Raw genomic sequence first — 22,543 nt, forward strand, 5'->3', positions numbered from 1 at the left:
ATGAATAGCTCAAACACAATGAACAATTCTAAAAATCAACGCTAAAATTCTTAGCTAGATTCTGTACTGAGGACCAGGTTCTTCAACGTGTTTCTTCAGTGATTAAGTAGCACTTCGTGAAGTCAATCTGTCGATTGAGCTTTTCTTCTTTTTTAAGTGTGTGAATTATTTTGGTTGATGCATCTTCTATTTAAGCATAGCTTTTCAAAGAGTCATTCTTTATTTTAAACTCCTCCTTTAATTAGAACTCTCATTGCATAGAGTTCTACTTAAGTGAGACTCTTTCTTTAATTCCAACTCTTGTTTCCTTAGTGCTGTAATAAAACTCTAACTCTTTTAAATCAGCACATGTTTATTTATCAGAATCTGTCTCCTCCCACACATAGGATTCTTCAAGATATACTCAGAAGTGAAACTCCTTCGACTCTTTTTTTAGCTCAACTTGTTTTCCCTTATCATCAAGTGTTTGAATCAAATTCAACTTGTTTCATTCATATTGTCAGTCATCAAAACTTCACTCAGAAGTGAAACTCCTTCTTCACGTAGGACTCCTTTTAAACTCAACTTGTTTTCCCTTATCATCAAGTGTTTGAATTAAATTCAACTTGTTTCATTCATATTGTCATTAATTAAAACTTCAAGATTCCAACAAACCTTAACTTTAAAGCTTTTTGGTACGACTAGTAATACTCCATGTACACTTTCAAAAGTGTAAGATATCAGTCCACTAATTTGCTGGGCAATTGCAAATGCAGCTTTAAGCAACAATAACTTTAGCAGGAGTTTGGTCATTAATATTATTCACAATATTTTAAAATATATTTTTACTTTATTTTAAAATATTTATTTAATTATAAATATTTTAAAATATATTTTTATAATATTTAAATTTTTATAAAACATCGCAAGACATGTTTTTATCTACTTCTTCGGAGGTAGTGGTATGGACTGCGTACATTTTACCCTCCCCATATCTCACTTGTAGAATATACTGGGTCTGTTGTTGTTGTTGTTGTATCTCAAGATATGTTTTTACTATTTTTGGATTCATTTTTTATAATTTTTAATTTATTTATTTGTTTATTTTTTTCATAAAATAACTCAATTTTCATACAGCTCTAAATTTGTTTAATTTTATTTTCACTTTTATATCTTTTTTAACTTTAAAAATACCCCATTTGTAAAATTTTATGACCAAAAACAACCCAATTTTATTTTCAACTTCAAAAATACTAACTAATAAATAAACTGAAAAAAGTTCTAGTTTTTCTTATTAAAATAAAGAATATGAAGGATATAGAAAAGAACATGGTAGCACGTGACAAATATGGAATGGCTTTAGTTAGATCACAAAAAGCCCTAGATCCAAAGCATAACCACCACTACTATTTGTGGCTCCAATATGGGGACTTTGAATATTCCTCTTATCTTATGGTCACATCAAACCATTGAAACATAAGACTGACATAAATGTACGATATATATTTAACGATAAGGATTTAAAATATTGTATCCACTTTTATAATCTTTTATTCTCGTGAGTGGATGTCGGGGCGGAGCTAGAAACCCAAATACGAGTTCGATTGAATCTAATAGCTTTTGCTCGAAAAATGTAATATAGTAACATCAAATTTAAGACATAATGAAAAACATGAGTATTTGATTACGTTTTGAGTGATCTTTTCGTTAATTTTTTAAGATGATCCTAACAAAATTTCAATATTTTTTCAAGTGAAACGTATGTTCAAACGCAATTTCAATTTTCAAATATTATATTTCAACTTCAATTTTCAAAAACTCTTGCCTTTCATGTTTCAAACCAAATTTAAGTCCAAAACTCTACAATAAGGAATGGCTCTTTAGATAGATGATGATAGGAAGACTAGTCTTTGGTTGGATTATTGGTCTTTCTTTGCTTTCTAGCTTTGTGGTTTACAATGGAGATTGGAAAATGGCAAAACAAGTTAGATTTTTATCTTCAATTTTTTCTTTGAGCAATGGTGTTTTAGCTATGAAATTAAACTTGTTGATGCTCAAATGATGGGCACATTCTTGACTTTACTTTGGGATCTCTACTCATTAAACAACATCATATTCTACTTGTACATTAGTACTATGTTGTCATCGCACATTAAAGAAATGATGGCTCACTTTTTGGCATGTTTACTCAAGAGATTTGGGGCCCGTTTGGCCATACAAAAATTTCCCTTTTTTCCGGTTTTTTTTTTTTTTTTTGTACTTTTTCGAAAATTATGGTGTTTAACCATAAAAATTCGGAAAATTATTCCGGAATTGGATTCCAAAACTTGCAAACAACTTTTTGTTGTTTTCACAATTTTTCACTTTTATTTTCAATTTTCATTATTATTACATATAACCTCAATCTTTAAATTTGTACACAAATCCCTCTTATAACTACAACCAATCACCAAGAAAAAAATTATTATTTATTTTCTATGGTACAACATCATTTTTAATTATTACAAATATTTCAATCTCTTTTTCTTCTTTTAACCAAAATTTACTAACGTAAAGTAAAAAATAATAAATGACAATCTATGGCAGAAATATATCAACTTTTATTTTGAATGAACTATATTATATAAATATAAGACCTAGTACATTATGTTATTTAAAAATGAGAAATTTAATATTTTTTTCTTGCTATTCTAATTTTCTGTATATGTCATATAATGACTATGATGATTTTAATGAATTATTAAAAAGTGGTCAGTAAAGTCGCATATCAAACATAACTAACGATCCATATTGACGATTACCTTATTCTGATTTTATGAACTTTGAACAGAGACAAGTGTGGTAATTAGCTTAACAAAAGTATGTTCTCTTTACAAAATATATATATATATATATATATTCAAGAAAAATCAATATCATCAATAAAGAAAAAACAAAAAATTAGCACAAATCTATTCAGAAATAATTCATTCATAATTTTTTTAAAAAAGACTAAATTCAATAAAATAATTAATTCAAGTGAAAGTAATTAAGAATTTTCATCAACAAATTTAAGAATATATAAAATATATTTATATCCATCAATCATATTTATCAAAATATATTTTCTCTATTCAATCGATTATGATTAGATAAATTTATTTAGCTCGTGTTTGTGATATTTTTATTCAAATTTTAGAAGAATAACAATCATAATAATTAGTTTGTAGTTAATTATTTTATCAATTGAAGACATATAAATTATTTTCTCAACATTTGATTGTATGTTAGTAGGTAAATTGGTAGTTGAGTGATTTGGATAATTGTTAAAAGTTGAGGGCATAAAATTATATTTAAAAAAAAAAATTTAAAAATCTAAAAAAAAAATTGAAAAAGACATGGCCAAACATAATTCTAACTCTAACTTCATCTTCAACTTAAAAAAAAAAGTAATTTTTATGGTCAAACGACTACTTGAACTCTTAATAGTACAAATCTACATTGTGACATCTTGATCAAGTACCTTCAAAGAACCCCTTCCTTCAATTTTTTGTAAGTTGGCATATGGCCATGAAAATAAGATATTTTAGGAGTTAGGATATGAATAATTGGAATTGCTTTTAAATTTTTTATGAGAAAAGTGAGAGTGAAAAAAGTAAAAAACAGATTGAAATTTATTTTCACTTTTTAAAATATAACTTGTTATTTATATAAAGAAAAAAGAATTTGTCGCTTTAATTATTACTTACCTTTCCTAGTTAGTTGTCGTACTTATAAAAAATAGACATTCCTTGCTACTTGTTATTTCATAGAACCAATGCATATTACTTTCTTTTTCACTTTTACTATTAATCATAAATATGTAGCGATGTCAATAAAGTGTAAAAATATATTAAATATGACATAATAATAAATAAAAGTAATTTATCAATTTAGCACGTAATTAATATTTTTCTTAAGAAAAATACTAATACAAATAATTACAACTATTTAGAAATGAAGAAAGTATTTTTAAATTTACTTTTATTTTAATTGACGGTCTGTATAATTTTCTAAAAGATCTCTCACCAACACTTATTATTCATTGATGATAGACAGAAGATATTTTGGTGAACGTGTCAAATTTAAATGCCATTTTAAAAGCAAACGAAGAGTGAGTGACAAGAGAAATAATCAGGCTCGTCAGAAATTAGATCAACAATGTGAAATTTCATATCTTTAATCATTAATTTTGTCTTCTAATGTTATAACCACTTATGAGTTTAGAGAGATCAGAATGATTAAAATTTGTGACAATCTTAATTCATTAAAATCTCTATTCGAGATTTTCTACAAAATTTAAGTTCATCAATTTCATTTATTTACTAAGATTGCTATTACTCATTATTATCAACTATCATTATTCACCACTCACATCGATCGGCCATCTTCAAACATGAGCACCATCCATGTGAATACAATCATCTATCGTCACTACTAATCGTCATTTTACAATAATCATCAATCACTATTAAAAAATTTCCACCATTGATCGCAACTATATATCGTCAATCACCATCATTATTTCACCACCAAAATTAGCAATCACTATCAAATCCACCATAATTATCACCCTCAAGCCTCCACTACCAACGATCACCGTCACCACTAACTACTATTCACAATACCATTATGAGCCAACACTATATTCAGTCGATACTTATCGAGCGTTAACTATCACCATCACCAACACGAACCGTCATATTGATTTTCTAAAATATTTATTAATACAATATTAACTTATTTTAGTACTTTAGTGCATATCTATTAATTTTTAAAATAGAAATAAGTTTTATTATTTCAATGATTAAAAAAAAAATAATGTTCTAATCTTGGAGACAAAATACTTTGTAATTTTTCTCATATGTTCTAATCTTAATATATAGAATTACCTGATATGATGACAAATATCCCATAAATTTATTCTATATATGTAATCTCAATATCAATCACAAACTTTTTAATTTTTGAAATTCAAAGATAATAATATGTGATCTCATATCAATCACAAATTTTTTAATTTTTGAAATTCAAAGATAATGAACTCAACCTTTGCCTAGTGTGTCATACCCTTGGAGATTTACTTTCTCCGTTCAATAATATTGATTCTCTATTAGCTTGACACATAATTTAAAAAATGATACTATATATAAGATAATTTTATTATTTCATCCTTTTAAAGTATAATAAATTTAGTGATTTGAAGAATGCATGAATAAATATTATTTTATAAACATGATAAATTATTTATAAATATTTTAAAATTAATAAATATTATTAAATATTTATTTTTAATATAATTAACAAGTAAAGATTTACGAAGGGAGTAGCACATACACATGTGGACTACTCAATACAGTCGCCCTCTTCCACAAAACAAGCAAGACAAACAGCGAAAATTAATTTTTTTCTTGAAAAGTTCTCTTCATACTATAAAATTAGAAAACTAAATAAAAATTTCAATCATTAAAATATTCAGATTTCAGTCATTAAGTTCATAGGGTTTTTTAAATCTGAATTGATCAAAGATTATGATTTGTAACCGTCTTAACTCATCAAAATGTCTATTCAAGAATTTCTACAAAGGAGTTAGTTCATCAATGCTATTTATTTACCGTTATCATTATTGCTTATCATTATCAACTATCACTATCTACCATCCACAATCATTATCCTGTGCCATAAAACTATCACCATTCTTAATTACTGTAATCAAATGTTATCACCACCAACCACCATTTCACAAAATTCACCATCAATTATTGTTACTACAACCACTAATCACTACGGATAATTAAAATTATTGATCGTTATTACATCGCTAACTTCTGTTATCATTCACTACTGAAATTAGTAATCACTATATCCATCACAATTATCACCTTCCACCACCATCATCACTAGATATTACGCAGAACATCATCATTAGCCAATACCATTAACCATCCCCAGTCGTTCATCATAGTCATCACCATCAACAACCATCAAATAAATTTTTAATATATTTTATTGATATAGTGTTAGATTAATTTGATACTTTATTAAATTTTATACTTGATAATTTTTTATAATGAAAACAAACTCAATGCATTCAAACATTGAAAAAATAAACAATTTTAATTATTTAGTATCTCAATCTTAATACAACGTCTTCATATTCAAATGTCTATTAAATAACTAGATCTGAATGCATATCTTAATATTTAGACTCTTATTAATCTTAAATAAAACAAATAAAACATCAATAAATAATGACACAACATAAAAAAGAATCTAACAATAATATGAAGAAATTCGTCTAGAGTCAACTCTTAAATAGTAGTATTAAATTTAATTTGCTTGGCGCAAGACTCGAAACTAGAGTCGTCAATATGGGCCAGACCCGTTGGGCCGATCCGACCTGACCTGTAATTTAATGAAGTTGAGCTTCAAATTTTGCAACCCATTTAAGAACAAGACTTTTTAGCCTGACCCGGATAAGCTCATGGCTCGTGACTTGAGTAATGTGGGTTGGGTTAGCCCGTAGACCGGTCCGTAAGTGAAATACATACAACTATTTAGATTGTTTATTAGTATTTTTATTTTGTTCGAAGGATATCACGTCAAAAGTTATTTAATTTTGCTATTAGGAATATTTTTTGGAGGTGTTGAAGACTTGATTAACAAATATTAATAGTATGTAATACTGTTTGGTAATATTTAAATTTTTAACATTCTGAAAGTAAATTACAAAATATTTTTTTTTTTAAAAGTGGACTGACCCGCAACCCACAGATTAATGGCGTAGGCTTAGTATTTTTTGGCTCATCATTTTGATGGCCAGCCCGATCTAACCCGTCAAACTCAAAGTCGATACGAACTAATCCGAATGAATTGGACCGACCCATATTAACAAGTCTACTCGAAACCATGAACTAAGCCACACCTCAACGGCTCAACCTTTGCCAAGTGAGCTAAGCCCTCGGACAAATGACAAATCTCGATAACTACAAATGTCTATAGTCACCCACCCCTTCCACTAAACAAGCCATATAAACTGCGAAAATTAAAATCTTTTTGAAAATTTCCCTTCATATAATTTTCCAAAAAATTGAAAACCCAACAAAAATCATTCACAAAAAATACAAAAAAAATTAAAAAAATAAATTAGGCGGACAAAAAGATAAAATAAAAATACAAGTAGTATCTCCTTTGCCACCATTTTCTCCAATCTCTTCTCCATCACTCACCCTTCGTACTCTCCGTCACACAATCTCCGACGTCATACTCCGACAAGGGTGACGTCATCACCACCATGTCACAGTCATGACAAACTCACGTGACCGTTCACCAACCATAACAACTGGCGGCGGAGGTGGAGGAGGAGGAGGCACGACGACGGCGATGAGAGTAATAGTACCCTTACAAGGTGTAGTACAGGGTCGAGGTGGTCTTTTCTTAGGTTCAGTTATACCTTGTGCTCTTTTCTACTTCTGGCAACTCTACCTTAAACGCAACCGTTCTTCTTCTTCTTCTTCTTCCTCAAACTCCGGTGACAATAACAACGATGAATCTAATGCTTCAGAAAGGACCCATTTGCCGGAAGTGTCTTCTGGTTCTGGGTTACACAGAGTTCATTCGCGGATTTTGTTGTCGCCGAAGGGAGGTACTGGGCAGTGTCAAGTGTCTGCTAGAGCTAATGCCATTGTTTCGAAGCAAATTGATGGGAGTCCGTATTATGTTGGATTGAAAAGAGCTTCCGAGGATGGTTATGATGAGTTGAGTAATCCGGACGGTGTTATCCAGCTTGGATTAGCAGAAAATAAGGTAATGGCTTTATATGTTTTGTGTGAAGTTTTTTTTGCCTGTTTGGATGTATGTTTGAGCTGTGATAAAATGGAAAGTTGAATGTTTTTCCTATGTAATTGTTAGAGTGGGTTAGTGCCTGTCTACTTCTTCGGAGTTAGTGGTATGGACTGCGTACATTTTACCCTCTTCAGTCCCCACTATGTGCGAATACTATGGGTATGTTGTTCTAATTGTTAGAGTGGGTTAGAGTATCACATTGGTTGGGGGAATGGATGAGTTTTTTTCGCGTATATATGGACTTGGGCAATCCTCCCATCTTGAGTTAGCTTTTAGGGTTGAGTTAGGCTTGGTGTTGTATATTTACATGGTATAATAGTCATTCCCGTTTGGGCTCCCCTTCCATGCAATGGTAGAGACAGGAATTTGGTGAAGGGTGTGAAAATTTTCTTTTCAGTTGAATTAAGGGCATGCAAAATTAAATACACACTCGTAATAACTAACATTTAATCTCTGTACATTGCATATTTCCAACAAAGAGTGTTCACTGAAACACCCTTTGCCTAAGGCGGCTCCGCTCATGTGTCTACAGTCTACACCAGTTGGTGGTAGGTGTGAAAGGGGTGTTAGAGTGGTTTGGAGTCCCACATTAATTGGGGAATAGACGGGTGCTTATATGGAGTTGGGCAATCCTACCCTCTTGAGCTAGCTTTTGGGGTTGAGTAGGCTCAGGTGTTGTATCTTTACAGTTAACAGTAATACATTTTCTATAGAAAGCATTTCCTCCATGCCAAATGCAGTACATTTCTTGTTGGGGCATTGGATTTTTTCCTTTCTATTTGTTTCTTTTGTTTGTTGTTTTGACCATTTTAAATTGTCTCTGTTTGTATGATTATAGTTGTCATTGGATTTAGTTCATGAATGGCTGGAAGAAAATGTTTCAAGATGGATGATGACGACTCAGGATTCGCATATTAGCAGAATTGCTACATATCAGCCATTTGACGGGTTGTTGGAGTTGAAAGTGGTAAACTTTCCAATTTTTCCTTGCACATTACTAGTGACTTGTTTGCTGATATACTGTTTACTGTTGACATGTATTGTATATCCTCTGTTTCATTAGGGATTCTTCTTCTTGAGCACTAGTAGTTATTCATCTTTTTATATACATGCTAGAGAAGGAAATTGAACAAAAAATTTACTTGAAAAAATTTGTAAAATTTGAAGTTAATTTGAATTCAGACCTTATATGATTATCGTAGTATTTTGCGTTGTTATGCTTTCACTTCCGTTACTTCTTTTCTTGGATTGCTTTGGGCTGTTTTTCTGCGATTGACCACATTGGGTATTGCCGTTGTTGAGGATTAAATCAATTGGATGCCTATTTGGGTGGTATTAGCTTATAGCTGTACTCAAGGATGGGCTCATGTATGTCCATATAATTTAAAAAATGTTATGTCCATATGCTTGTATATAGTTCAATGTGCTTTATAGCTGGTTTAATTTGAAATGCCAACCCCTGGCTGCGAGATTGGTACTGGCATTGACAATTCCAAAAGTACCTATGGTATGTCCTGTCTTGAGCTTTTTAAGTTTATAATGTACAACAAACATAAGGAAAACGACTGAACAAGCTTCACTTTCTTTCGACAGTGCCAATTAACTTCTGAAAAGTTTGTCAAAACTTTAACTTCTATGCTATGGACGCTAAGCATCACTTTGGAAAAATGAACATGGCTCTGAACGTTTTGATTTCATTATGGAGATTTTGGAGCCCATGATTGTCTAATAGAGGAGGATAGAATAAAAAAGAAGATAAATGAGAAGAAAATTTGAAAACTGGAAATGTGTTTGACCAGCCAAAGATCCAAATCATATCCAGAGGGATGGATCATTTTTTAGTTGGTAACTATCTTCTCCTACTCGACCATTGCATTGGTAAAACTTGAGTTGGAAAGTAATAATTATTGTTGATCTAGCTAAGTTATTTATGTCGTTTCAGCATTTGATGATTTTCTGTCGTAACGTTTGTCCTGGCCAGGAAAATGGATCCCTTCCAGTGTGATGTGATAAAAAATCGAAATTCAATGTTTCAGCACATGAGAGAATAGTTTAACCTGCTTTATTCTGCATGGTTTTCATTATAAGCAAGTTAATGGTGAATAATGGACTCAGTTGTTCTGAGAGGTGGAACTCTTATTTCCTTGATAAATATTCACCTTGATACTCGGCATTGTGTAACATGTCGAAGGATCTATTGCTAGTTTTGCAGTACCTGTTGAAGATGGAAGGCAATTTTGGCCTCTTTGTAATATGTGTGACTACCTTTGTCATCAGGTATCATATGGGTGGGAGATGATGTGATGGATTTACCTTTTCAAAGTGTTGGTTTGAATTGTATAACAGCATTATATGAAATCATTCTTGAGCCATTATGAAGATCGATTCATAAAAGCATTGTGTTTGCGTGATTCTACATTATTTTTGGTATCTATTTGAGCTGATATATATGTTTTCTCACCTGTATGCAGGCTGTGGCAGGATTTATGTCTCAAGCTGTGGAGGGATCAGTGTCCTTCAGCCCCTCGCAAATGGTTCTCACCGGTGGTGCAACTCCTGCCCTTGAGATACTGAGCTTTTGCCTAGCTGATCCTGGAAATGCTTTTCTTGTTCCCTCACCATATTATCCCGAGTGAGTTTTATTCTCTCTCCCAAAGGAATTTCAATCTTTTGGTCATTTTACTTATTTATTGTATTAAATGAGCTCAACGTGTCTGCAGTCTTGATAGGGACGTCAAATGGAGAACTGGAGTAGAGATTATACCTGTTCCTTGCCGTAGTGCAGACAATTTTAACTTGAGCATTGATGCTCTTGACCGAGCTTTTAACCAAGCTAAGAAACGTGGGCTTAAAGTGCGAGGGATTATCATATCTAACCCCTCGAATCCTGTGGGCAATATGTTCTCTAGGGAGACGCTTTATAACCTCTTAGACTTTGCAACTGAGAAGAACATCCATGTAATATCAAATGAAATCTTGGCAGGGTCAACTTATGGAAGTGAAGAGTTTGTCAGCATAGCAGAGATAATTGATTCTGAAGATTTTGACCGGAACAGGGTACACATTGTGTATGGTCTCTCTACGGACCTCTCTCTTCCTGGTTTCGGGGTAGGAGTCATCAATTCTTGCAATGAAAATGTTCTAGCTGCTGTGAAAAAATTGACAAGATTCTCAGCCGTTTCAACGCTAACCCAGCATTTACTCATCCAGATGCTATCAGATGCAAAATTTGTACAACAATTTATCAAAAAGAACAGAGAGAGGCTAAGAAGGATGTCTTCTCTATTTGTCAGTGGATTGAAGCAGCTGGGAATTGAGTGCATCAAAAGTACCGGGGGCTTCTACTGCTGGGCTGACATGAGCAGGTTAATTCGGTCGTATAATGAGAAAGGTGAGATTGAGCTTTGGGATAATCTACTAAATGTAGCTAAGGTCAATGCAACACCTGGTTCTTCCTGCCACTGTGTTGAACCTGGATGGTTCAGGTTATGTTTTACGACCTTAAGTGAGAAGGATATTTCCACAGTTATGCAACGTATTCAGAAAGTTTTGGAGGTACGTAAGTCTCTGAGTTAAGTTGCTAATGACACAATCCTTTACAGTGGTCAACCGTAACCAAAGGTCCGAAACTTCTGTAGAGATTTCAAGGGTCGCGTGTTATGTGATTTTAGTGCATCCATAAGTTCTCAATGTTCTGATAATGAGATCAGGATGCAGCTGGAAACTAAATACAGAGAAAACAAAAAATGCCCGATTGTAATGCAGAAGACATTACAAATGCTCTCCTCTCAAGTGTGTGAATTTTGACCTGCCTCCGGATTCTACCGATTGAAGATAGGTAAATTAGCAGCCAAAGTTGATGCAAGGAGAAGCATGTAGCATGTAGAAATGGCTTCAAATTCCAAATTCTTTGTTCATAGTCAATAAGTAAGGTAGTAAATCTTATACACTTGTTATTCCTCATTGTTGTATAGTTACAGATAGATGTATGAACTCATTATTTCTTCACATTCATTCTTGTGGTAGCACTAGATAATGTTATTCCAGAAATGAATTAATTTCTTTCATCTCTTTAAAGGTTGTTGATATATTCTTCTGGAAGAGAAAATTCTTATCCACTTAATAGTATACAGTAAATGGACAGCAATATTGTATGGTTATATAAAAAACAGTTGTCAAGCTGCATATGAGACATTAAAATGTCTTGGCATCTTATAGGAAAAGAATGGCTTTATTGTAAACTTACAATGACCAATTGATTAAAAGAATCACAAATAAAACACAAAAGAATCTTCTTTTTGTACTAAAAGTTGTCACCTAATTCAAGAAAAGTACTTATTCTCATTCTATGAACAGTTTCTGTTTCAAATCCAAGGGCTCTACTGATTCTTTGCTATGATCCCAAGCCATTCCTGATGGTCTCAAGAACCTGCACTACCTCAGCCATGCTAGGTCTCCTTGAAGGTGTTTCAGAAGTACAAATCAAGCCTAGCTTCATTACCTGAATCAACTCATTTTCTGCAAACCCCCTCAAACTTCTGTCAAAACAGTCTGAAGCAGCACCTCTTTCTATCAGCCCTCTAACATATTCACACAAGATCACCACTTCATTTGCTACTGGGCTCTCCACTGGTTTCCTTCCAGTGACCAACTCCAGCAAAATTACCCCGAAACTGTAAACGTCGCACTTATCACTCAGTCTCAGACTTTGTGCCAACTCTGGCGCAACGTAACCAACTGCATTGTGAAACTTGGTTAGTCCATAGTTATCCAGCAGAGGAAGGAATCTACTCAGACCATAATCAGTCAATTTGGCTTCATAGTTTGTGTCCAGAAGTATATTAGTGGACTTGACATTAAGATGAAGGACAGGAGGTTTGCAATCATGGTGAAGATATGTGAGCGCCCGAGCTGTTCCTACTGCGATCTGAAACCTTCTTGGCCAATTCAATTCAGGGTTACCAGCACCAGTGCTGGTTCCAGGATAACTAAGTCCATGTAAATTATCATACAGGTTTCCATTCGGAACAAACTCGGATAATATTAACTGCATGCTAGAGGACCAGTAGTACCCTTGTAAAGCAACAAGATTGGGGTGCTGAAGGGTCCCTAGCCGCCCAATTTCATGCTCGAATTCATCCTGATTTCTGATTCGCCCCAATGTCTCGAGCTTTTTCACTGCTATTGATACACCACCTTCAAAGGAAGTTCTGTAAACTGATCCAATTGTGCCACCACCAATCAAAGACTCCTTGTCTAGCAAGGCTTTTGTGCCAGCCTCCCAGTCCTCATATTTTGAAGGCAAAGTTTTGCTGAAAAGAACCAACTTCCCTATAATGACATTTGAATCTGTTGAAGCCAATGGCGTGCTCTCTACAACAAATGCTTCATCTTCTCTCCTCCTTCTCCGTCGAGCCTTCATATTGATGATGGTTATCAAACAAACGCCTGAAAGGATTACTGCAGCAGCGACAATAGCAACAATAGCCGAGGCACTCAATTTCGGTTTCCTTTTTGCAAGAGTAGTACCACTGGCGGAACATGAAACTTCTAAAGGATCACCACACAGACCAGTATTATGAAAAAACGCCGAGGGTCCAAACTTCTGGATGCTCTCAATTGAGGGAATCGCACCAGATAGAAGGTTGTAAGATATATTAAAATGAGTTAAATTTTTCAAATCCCCAAGAGCAACAGGGATTGACCCAGACAATGTATTTTGCGATAAATCCAAAAAGTGCAAGTTAGACAAACTTCCAATGGTTGATGGAATACTGCCATTCAGTTGGTTATGATGTAAGTCGAGATATACAAGGTTCGACAAGTTGTACAGGTTTTGTGGTATTTCTCCTTGTAAGCGATTCTCAGATAGATCCCTGCACCAAATATTACTCTTCAAAATTCCAGTTCAAAGCAATGATGAAATTAAACAAACTAAACTAAAATGGTAATATACTCACAGTTGAAGAAGAAGCTTGCAGTTGCTAATCTCCTGTGGGATTTCACCAAATAGGGTGAGACTATGGAGGTCCAGAACTGCAAGCCATTCGATACTACCAAGCTCGTCTGGGATTGTCCCGCCTAGCAAATTATTACTCAATCGAATAACGGAAAGGCTTTTCAAATCTGCCATCTGAGTTGGGATACTTCCATTAATCCTGTTATATGCCATGTCTAAGTACTTCAAGGCGCTGCATTTCGAGATGCTTACGGGAATTTCACCGAAAAAATTATTCCTTGAAACATCCAACACTTCCAGTTTCTGACTGCAAGTCCCAGAGTTAACGATCTCCCCCTCAAAACCATTACTTGAAACATTGAAATATGTAAGATTCACCAGCTCAAGAACCCCAAAAGGCGCCAAACCGGAGAACTTATTGCCACCAAGATCCAAAAGCTCCAATCTTTGACATGAAGAAACCTGTTCTTGAACAAGTCCTGATAGTGCATTGCTCCTCACAGACAAATACACTAGCCCAGGAATGTCACATATTTGTGAAGGCAAACTTCCACTAAGACCATTAAAAGACAAGTCAATCCCTTCAAGATTCTGACAGTTTCCAATTGATATTGGAATTGGACCTGAAAGATTGTTATGTGACAAGGAAATGAACCTTGTTTTCTTACAATTCATAAACAAAGACAAAGGAATCTCACCACTATACAAATTTCTTGACAAATCAAGAAACCTTATATTTGGTAAATCCCCAAGAAACTCAGGAATTGAACCAGAAAAAGCATTAGAGCTAATATTAATCTTCCACAATGAATCAATCCTCCCATACTCTACAGGAACATTGCCAGTAAATTGATTTCCAAACAAAGTTAGTATGCGTAAAAACTTCAACTCAGACAAAGCAAGTGACAAAACCCCACCAAGACTAGTATTCCACAACACAATCTTCACCACATTTCCAACAGAATTGCAGAAAACACCACTAAAGTCTACACAAGGAGTTCCATTAGGACCCCAAGAAGCTAAACTATTAAAAGGGTCACTAGAAATATTACCCTTGAATTGAAGCAAGATCTCCTTTTCAGTAATTGGACACACCAATTCCAACTCAAACAAACAAAAACACCAAACAAGAACAACACAATGAACAAATGTACCTAAAATTTTCATATTCCCCAGCACAACTCCAGCATTATCATTTCTTGATCCAATCTTGAAACTTCTTGATCTCAACTTCTCCAGACACCCTTTTCCCTTTTCTCAAATGGGGTCCAATTATCAAAAACACAACATTCCCATCTTGACTAAACAAGACCATTTTCAATACTCAGTATCTGCTTAAAACAAGAAAGTAATTAAAATGCATTTATGGGTATAACTTAAAATTCAGTGATTTAGTACAAGAAACAATAAAGTTAGTAACTCTGGGTATTTTGTATATTTGGGTTGGTGTCAGATTTACTAACCCTAAATTCTATAATTTTTTCCACAATTTCAAGAAAATGAAGATTTCAAGAAAATGGACTATAAAGAAAGAACCCCAAACTAAAAAAATGAAAAATTGGAGCTTATATTAGTCTGGCTAGCAATGACATGCACAATAGAGTAGAAGGGGGTTAATAAAACTAAACTAGTGGAATGCAAGGAGAAAATGCTTGGCTTTGCTGGAAAAAGGTTGTTGGTCTACTAGTTTTTAATTGCTTAAACAAAAGTCTGTACAAATGTTTTGACGGTTGTCTCCACATGCTCTATCTCCCCTCCTTTTAATCACACTCATCAATCAACATTTACGGGTTGAACTGAATTTAATACTTTTTGAGTTTAAATATATATACATATGTGTATAAGAAGGTAAGATGTAGTCATATAATAAGGTTGTATGAACTGTGTCTTATAAATGTGTGTAAGATTACTCGAATTGACTGATTCTAAATCTTTAATTTACTTATTCTCATTCTTTAGAAAATGCCGATGATTGTGTGTGGAATCTTTCGAAAGTAAATAAAGTAAATATACCTATAACAAGGTCATACGAACCGTGTCTAAAGGTGCATATAAGATCACTCAAACTGACTAACTCTAAATCTTTGATTTACTTGTTCTCATTCTTCATGAAATGTCGATTACCATGTGTGAAGTCATTTTTTTTTAGTGAACTGTGTGAAGTTCTTCAAAAGTAAATAAAGTAAATGTACTTGTAACAAGGTCATACGAATCGTGTCTTAAAGATGTATATAAGATCACTCGAACTGGCTGATTCTAAATCTTTGATTTACTTGTTCTAATTCTTCATAAAATGTCTATGACTGTGTGTGGAGTGCTTCGAAAGTAAATAGAGTGAATGTATTTATTACAAGGTCATATCAACCATGTTCAAAGGTGTATACAAGATCACTTAAATTGATTGAGTTTAAATCCTTAATTCACTCATACTTAAAATACATATAATAAGGTGGCACGAACCGTGTCTTAAGATTATATATATTAGATTACACGAATCGTTGACGAATGCTGGTCAAATCCTCTAAAAGTAGCACATTCTTAAAGGATACGATATGGGTGCAATAACACTTTTGAAGAACTAAAATAATAACATGACCTTTAACTTACTCTCTTATCTCCTTTCATCTTAATTTTGATGAATTAATACAATAAGGAAGTTATTAGCTAAGTTGTTTGAACTTTTTAAAAATATTGCCACATGTATATTAAATTTTTTAAAAATTTATTAATTTTGAAGAATCTGACACAAGCCTACAATATTTTTGAAGAGTTTTAACAATATAGGTTATTAGCATATACTTAATTGGTTACATTTTTAGAGATGACAAACAAAAGGAGAAGCCAATTTGTAACCTGTCAAGTTTTTCTGAGGGTTCACTATCACTACAGTGTATTATGGTAGGGTCTGTTGCAAGAACAGAAGCATTTATTCTACTCACCAACCAAGCCAACATTACCATCACTCTTACCTTATAGACAGGTACCTCAAAGCTCCATTGGTTTTGTTTCACTTGTCCCTCTTATTAAATACTATAGTTTTTAATTCAATCGATCAATTTATAAAATCAAGAGAGTTTTATTATTTATTGAGAAAAATATCTAGTATCTTCTTAAACTATGACCAAATTTGCTATAACGCACTCCAGCTTCACGGGGATTCCATTACCCCTAACTAAATTTTGACGTATTTTTATCAATCTTTTTAACTGACGTGATACCTTTTGTCAACCTTTTAAGTTGATCTAACACTTTTGACGTATATCCCATTTTATGTAATAAAAGTGTCATATCAATACAAAAGAGTGACAAAAGTACACCAAACTTGAACACTACGAAATTAGAGTGTGTCATTGCATCTTTGGTCATAGTTCGAGGGATACTAGATGCTTGTCTCTTACTATTTCTCACACTATTCTTAGTATTAAATAACTGTATAAAATAATAATAATAATAATAGTCAAATTTAAAATTTTAATATATTAGTAATAATGTTAATTTAATAAAATACACATCTAATTAAAATTATGTTAAAAGAAGATACCAAATAGACCAAGGAAGTGAAAGAAAAAAATTTAGGTTGAATTGAATGAGTCTTACAAAAGTTTTTTTCTTCTTTTACCCCTTTTTGCAGGGGTGGGGCTTTGAAGTTATTGTGAGGTTATTCAAGATTAATGCAAGGTGTTCACCCAAGATATCTTTTTTTGCCCTTTTTGGTCATTATCTTGTGCTACTTTTACTAATTTCATTTATTTATAATGATGATATTCTAGTAAGTTTAGGCACATTTCAATTACTTCACCAAATACTTACTATTTTGCTAGCGTCTAATGAAAACTTTTAATATCTATTTGGTCATAAAATTTAATTAAATTTTAAAAATATGATTTTTAGTGACCATTTTGGCGATTTCACTCACAAAGCTTCAATTTTTTTCCAAGTAAAATGCATGTCTAAACACAATTTCAAATTCTAAAAATTACAACTTCAAAAACGTAAATTCTCAAGTTTCAACTTCAAAATCAATTGTCAAACGGGATCTTACTATTTGTGCGAGTAATGAGTATACAAAATTTTCACTAAAGGTAAATTGAGAAGTATACAATAGTATAGAGCAAAGAATTTTACTTGATATATCATATTCACAATTGTCTCATTTCCTATTTTTTTTTCTTTTAATCTTATGGTTCATTGTATATTTTATTTATTTAATGGAGAGTAGCTTTAGACCTTTATAATGTGATTTATATGCCAATTTGTTAAAAGAGGAAGAAAAAAGAGAATACACATAGAAGGTCAAAAGAGATACAAAGCACTTGGACAGTATACAATATACAAAAGAGTCAAACTTCTAAAAGAAAGTTCACAAAATCCACAACCCCCACCCCCCAAAGTGTGAAAATCCCCCTTATAGGAATCATTGACTCAACAATATGTGTACATATATAAACTTTTTCTTAAAAATATAATGAGATTAGACTTATTCTGAAATCATTAATTCTATTTTCTAGTTTTGTTTCTTTATAGTAGGACAAAAGAAAAAATAAATGTTTTTTCATGATTATTAATGTTAAAAAAAATCAAGCCGACGTAGATTGCACATTTGAATAACACTTCATCTATCTCAAAATATTTATCGTTCATATTAAAAATATTTGCCTCGACATGCCATTTTTAGAAGTTCAAAGTTAAGATTAATTAATTAATTAATTTTTAAGACAAAATATCTCAATTCGAACATATAGAGTGAATATTGAATGAAAAGAGATTATAGTAAATATAAACACTGATCAATTGGTTCTGCTGGACAATTGATAAATAGACTTGTAAAGGTCGTAATAAAGTTCATTCCAAAGAATAAAAAAGTGTAGTATTTTTGGGACCAAATTAAATAAAGTTACTTATTCTATAACAGGGTGAAGGAGTTTAATTTTTCTATTACTCATAAAGTTTTGTGAAAGAAATTAAAAGAAAGGGTCCACTTTTGTTTTTTTATTAAGTTTCTTTCCTTTGTCATTTTTAATGCAAAAATGTTCCTAGAGTAGTTGTACTTATCATTAAACAATTAATAGTGGAGGTAGCTGTGAGTATAACTGTAAAAGAACAGAATGGACCAAAATAAATTTCCTTCTTTTTAATTGCATACACTATGGAGTAATGGAACAATCCAAAAATTGACATTCTTACACTTTATGGATTACTGTGCCATTATAACAGCTCACGAACCAAACGTATAAGAATAATGTTGAATAAGTTGTATTAGTTATATTTGTATTATTAATGCTGGTATTAGTTATACAGATATTATTTTTTATACTTTCTCTGTCCCATTTTATCCGTCTCAAATTTTTCAATTTAATGTTCTATTTTATTTGTCCTTTTTTACTTATCAAGACAAGACAATTATTTCTTTTCCATTATACCCTTAGTGCAATTGATTAATCTTTATTATTAGCATTCTTGAAAAATATTGCACAGAGGAGTACATTAAGAGTACACCATTAAGAATATAGATGGTACTTTGGTATTAGCTATCCATCAATACTGGAACTAACAACAAGACATAATTAAGAGGAGCAAAATGGTAAAATTACATTATCAATCATTGTTTTCTTAATAATTATGTCATCTCAATTTGAGACGGGTAAAATGGGACGAAGAAAGTACAATATTTGATTTGATGTATTAAAAATAATATATATTTATATATTTTTTTTTATAAAAAAGATGTTTGTTTACCAAAATATCCTTTTCAATACCCTCTCTTTCAAAAGTTATCCTAGCTTTTGCAGATCTATTACTTTAACCTTAAATCAAAGAGATCTTATAAGGGGTTGCTTCGAAAGATGACATTATTTGCCGATTCGAATCTTAATTTCATTTAGGAAGATGTTGCTCGTGCATTTGACAAAGCAATCTTCATGTCATTCCCAAATCTGCAAATAATGTTATTAGGTTAGCAGCAATGTTGAATTATTGAAAAGAAGGTAGCAGCAGCTAATATAAGAGCAGAAAAAAGTTGAAAAAGAAGGGTCATATTGTCATTTAACAAGTTAATGCATGTATTAAAGTTTTGTATTACCATACATGCAAAATGCTATGTATTATTAACAGAAACGAACTCAGAATTTGATGACGACGGATGACTAGAAGCGGATGTGCGTTACTACAGTGGTGCCGCATCACGTCCTAATGCTTTTGTCAAAAAAATTAGTGTTAAACTAGTGTAAACCCAAACTTATCCAAATAAATATTAGTTAAACGAAAGTATGACATAGGTCGTTGTTGTGTGGTTAGATCGTTTTAATTCTTGTGAGTACATTTTGGGATTGAGGTTACAAGTTCGAATCTAACTTGAGTTTTCATTAAGCATTTATGCAAAAAGCATTCAAATGGAAATCGAACGTAGGACGCCTCTCACTCACAAAGAAGCACGAGGTTAAGCTTTGGACCAATGAGCCAAAAGCAACGGTTGTGTTTTAGGGTGCACAATTTAATATTTTATCTTTATTCAGGTACATACATGTACATATACGTAAATTTTTTTGAAGTTATCGGGTGCACGTGCACCCCCACCTTCAAACGTAGGCCCGCCTCTGATTACTAATACACATATCAATGCACAATAGAGTGTATAACTAATTATATATAGACTAATTAACAAATGTATCAAACAAGGTACTAATAGTACACATTAATTAATACATATATTAATTTTTCCAATACACTCTACCAAACGACCCCTTAATGCACGAAGTATTTTGTATCTATGCAATATAGCTAGGGGAAAGGCTTGGTGCGAGATTGAGCCACAATTAAGAAAGGATTCAAATGAATTCTCTTGAAAAATTATATTACTCATGAATAATTTATATTATATTAATTTACTTCAAAGTTTTCTTCTAATACCCCCCAAAACAAGTTTAATATATTAGACGTATTCAAACTTAGAGATGCAATTAAAAAGGTTCACTTTCTATATCAAATTTGTCTTCTTTTTTTTCACTGATCAAAATTTCTTTTCCATATCTTACAAATTGGTTAGGAGAAAAAAAAGATAGTCACATCAAGTAAATTTTAAAACTATATAAAGTTGAGCTTTAAGTACTTAAAATGTAATCATTAATCAACAATAACCTATCCAATATAATTTCAAACACATATAGTTGTTTGGTTGCTTTGCCAAAGAAGATTAATCTCCACATAAAATCTCACAATCGTATAATATTATTTGGTATTTATTTTTCTTTTTTTCTCCTAAATAATATCTGCATAAATATTTAAATTTATGCTGATTCATGCATGCACATGTCAATCTTTTTAGGACATATAATTATATAAAGTAATAATGATAAAGTATTGACATATTTATTTTATCATATTATTAAATATACGAATATTCTTTATTTAATTAGATGTTAGGAGATAGCTGCTTATAAATGTGTGCTACTGTGCCAGTTGGGAATTGATGAATACACAAGGATAGATTTGCAACCAATAATATTAATGACACATATTATATTAATTGACATATTAAAATACTAATATTCTAAATTGTCAATTTGTTTTGGCAATGAATGAGTTTGCAATAAATGGAAATAAAAGGATACAGAGACATGTTAACAAACACTGCTATAAAGGAATTTAAGTATTTAATTATGAAACAATATCTATCTATAGACCCATTAATTTTAAATGAATTGGAGTCAATTCAATTATTTATATTTTCATCCGAATTGGACAATCATTATGTGGAAAGATCAAAATTTAAATTGTAATTTTCATAATTTCATCAGATATCGACTCCCTTCCATCAACAGAAATATCATATAACTCTGCGCTCCAAAAACTTCAAATGGAATTTTAACACCTAGTTGTTTATTCTTCCATCTTCACTATTTTAATAGATGATTCTTTTTTTCCTTTTAGGTCATGTAAAATCATATAATATAATATTTGACGTATAACCTAAGAGTATTTAAATGTTTTGATGTTTAAATTAAAGTGAGCTTCGTGACACGTCTGACTTTGCTTAGATCACCCTCGTTATCATTATCAAGCTAATTAATCTTAATTAACTTATATAATGAAACAAAAAATAGACAAAAAAAAAGTACTAAATGATATTGTTTTCACGATTTAAGCGTGTGACCTGTTGTTCAGACAATTCCGTTTACATAAACTTTACGTTTTTCTTTTTCCAGATAATTAGTAACAAAACAATCTAAGACAAAAATAACAAATTGTTGGATGCCATCTATTTTTATTTTTCCCCTTTTGGAATGAATGATTTTTGAAGTCTATTTTTAAGGCAAAAATTCTTCTCCCTTCAAAAAGAAATATGAGATTTTTTTTTTTCTGATAAAGAAAAGAATTGACCACTCACGTAATATTAAATGAGCATTAACGTTTACCTAAATTACTATATGGGAGGATAATATTTAATTAGTGTAATCTTTAATTTTTACCACTTTTTTTTTACCATTTTATGCATTTGATTACTAGTGAGTATATCATAAGTAACGTAAAAACTTTTAAATCTAACACATTTAGAAAAATGATTAATCAGTTATTTGGTAGGAGATCACAAATTAAATCAAGTAATTTAATTTGAATCATAAACAATTGGAAAATAATTTAATTTGCTCACATTTAAAGGGAGGAATACATATACGAAACTTATTAATTTTCAGACTGATGACAGACATTAGAACCCACAAATTAGGTTGGTTGAAAGAAATGTGG

The 22,543-nt window shown here is 31.9% G+C and overlaps 2 protein-coding genes across 2 annotated transcripts; one reads left to right on the forward strand and one right to left on the reverse strand.

Moving 5' to 3' along the window:
* Positions 1-7,130: 7,130 nt before the first annotated feature.
* LOC107866921 (probable aminotransferase ACS12) lies at positions 7,131-11,919 on the forward strand (the record flags this gene model as incomplete). The annotated part of the gene is given in 4 exon segments (XM_016712969.2): positions 7,131-7,803; positions 8,681-8,809; positions 10,314-10,474; positions 10,563-11,919. Coding segments are annotated over 4 exon segments (1,647 nt in total). The 3' UTR covers positions 11,419-11,919.
* A 110-nt stretch (positions 11,920-12,029) lies between these two features.
* LOC107866911 (probable LRR receptor-like serine/threonine-protein kinase At1g12460) lies at positions 12,030-15,632 on the reverse strand. The gene is made up of 2 exons (XM_016712957.2): positions 13,803-15,632; positions 12,030-13,718 (listed from the first exon to the last, which is right to left on the reverse strand). The coding sequence occupies exons 1-2, from the start codon at positions 14,966-14,968 to the stop codon at positions 12,236-12,238; spliced, it is 2,649 nt and encodes an 882-aa protein (XP_016568443.2). The 5' UTR covers positions 14,969-15,632; the 3' UTR covers positions 12,030-12,235.
* Between the last annotated feature and the right edge of the window lie 6,911 nt (positions 15,633-22,543).

The sequence above is a fragment of the Capsicum annuum genome, chromosome 1, assembly GCF_002878395.1.
Source record: "Capsicum annuum cultivar UCD-10X-F1 chromosome 1, UCD10Xv1.1, whole genome shotgun sequence".
Taxonomy (NCBI): Eukaryota; Viridiplantae; Streptophyta; class Magnoliopsida; order Solanales; family Solanaceae; genus Capsicum; species Capsicum annuum.

What these genes read in the sequence shown, in the direction of transcription:
- LOC107866911 (XM_016712957.2), bottom strand. Translation starts at nt 14,968, where the DNA reads ATGAAAATTTTAGGTACATTTGTTCATTGTGTTGTTCTTGTTTGGTGT. An exon ending in TGCAAGCTTCTTCTTCAACT is followed by an intron (nt 13,719 to 13,802) that starts GTGAGTATATTA and finishes TATTTGGTGCAG; the next exon opens with GGATCTATCTGAGAATCGCT.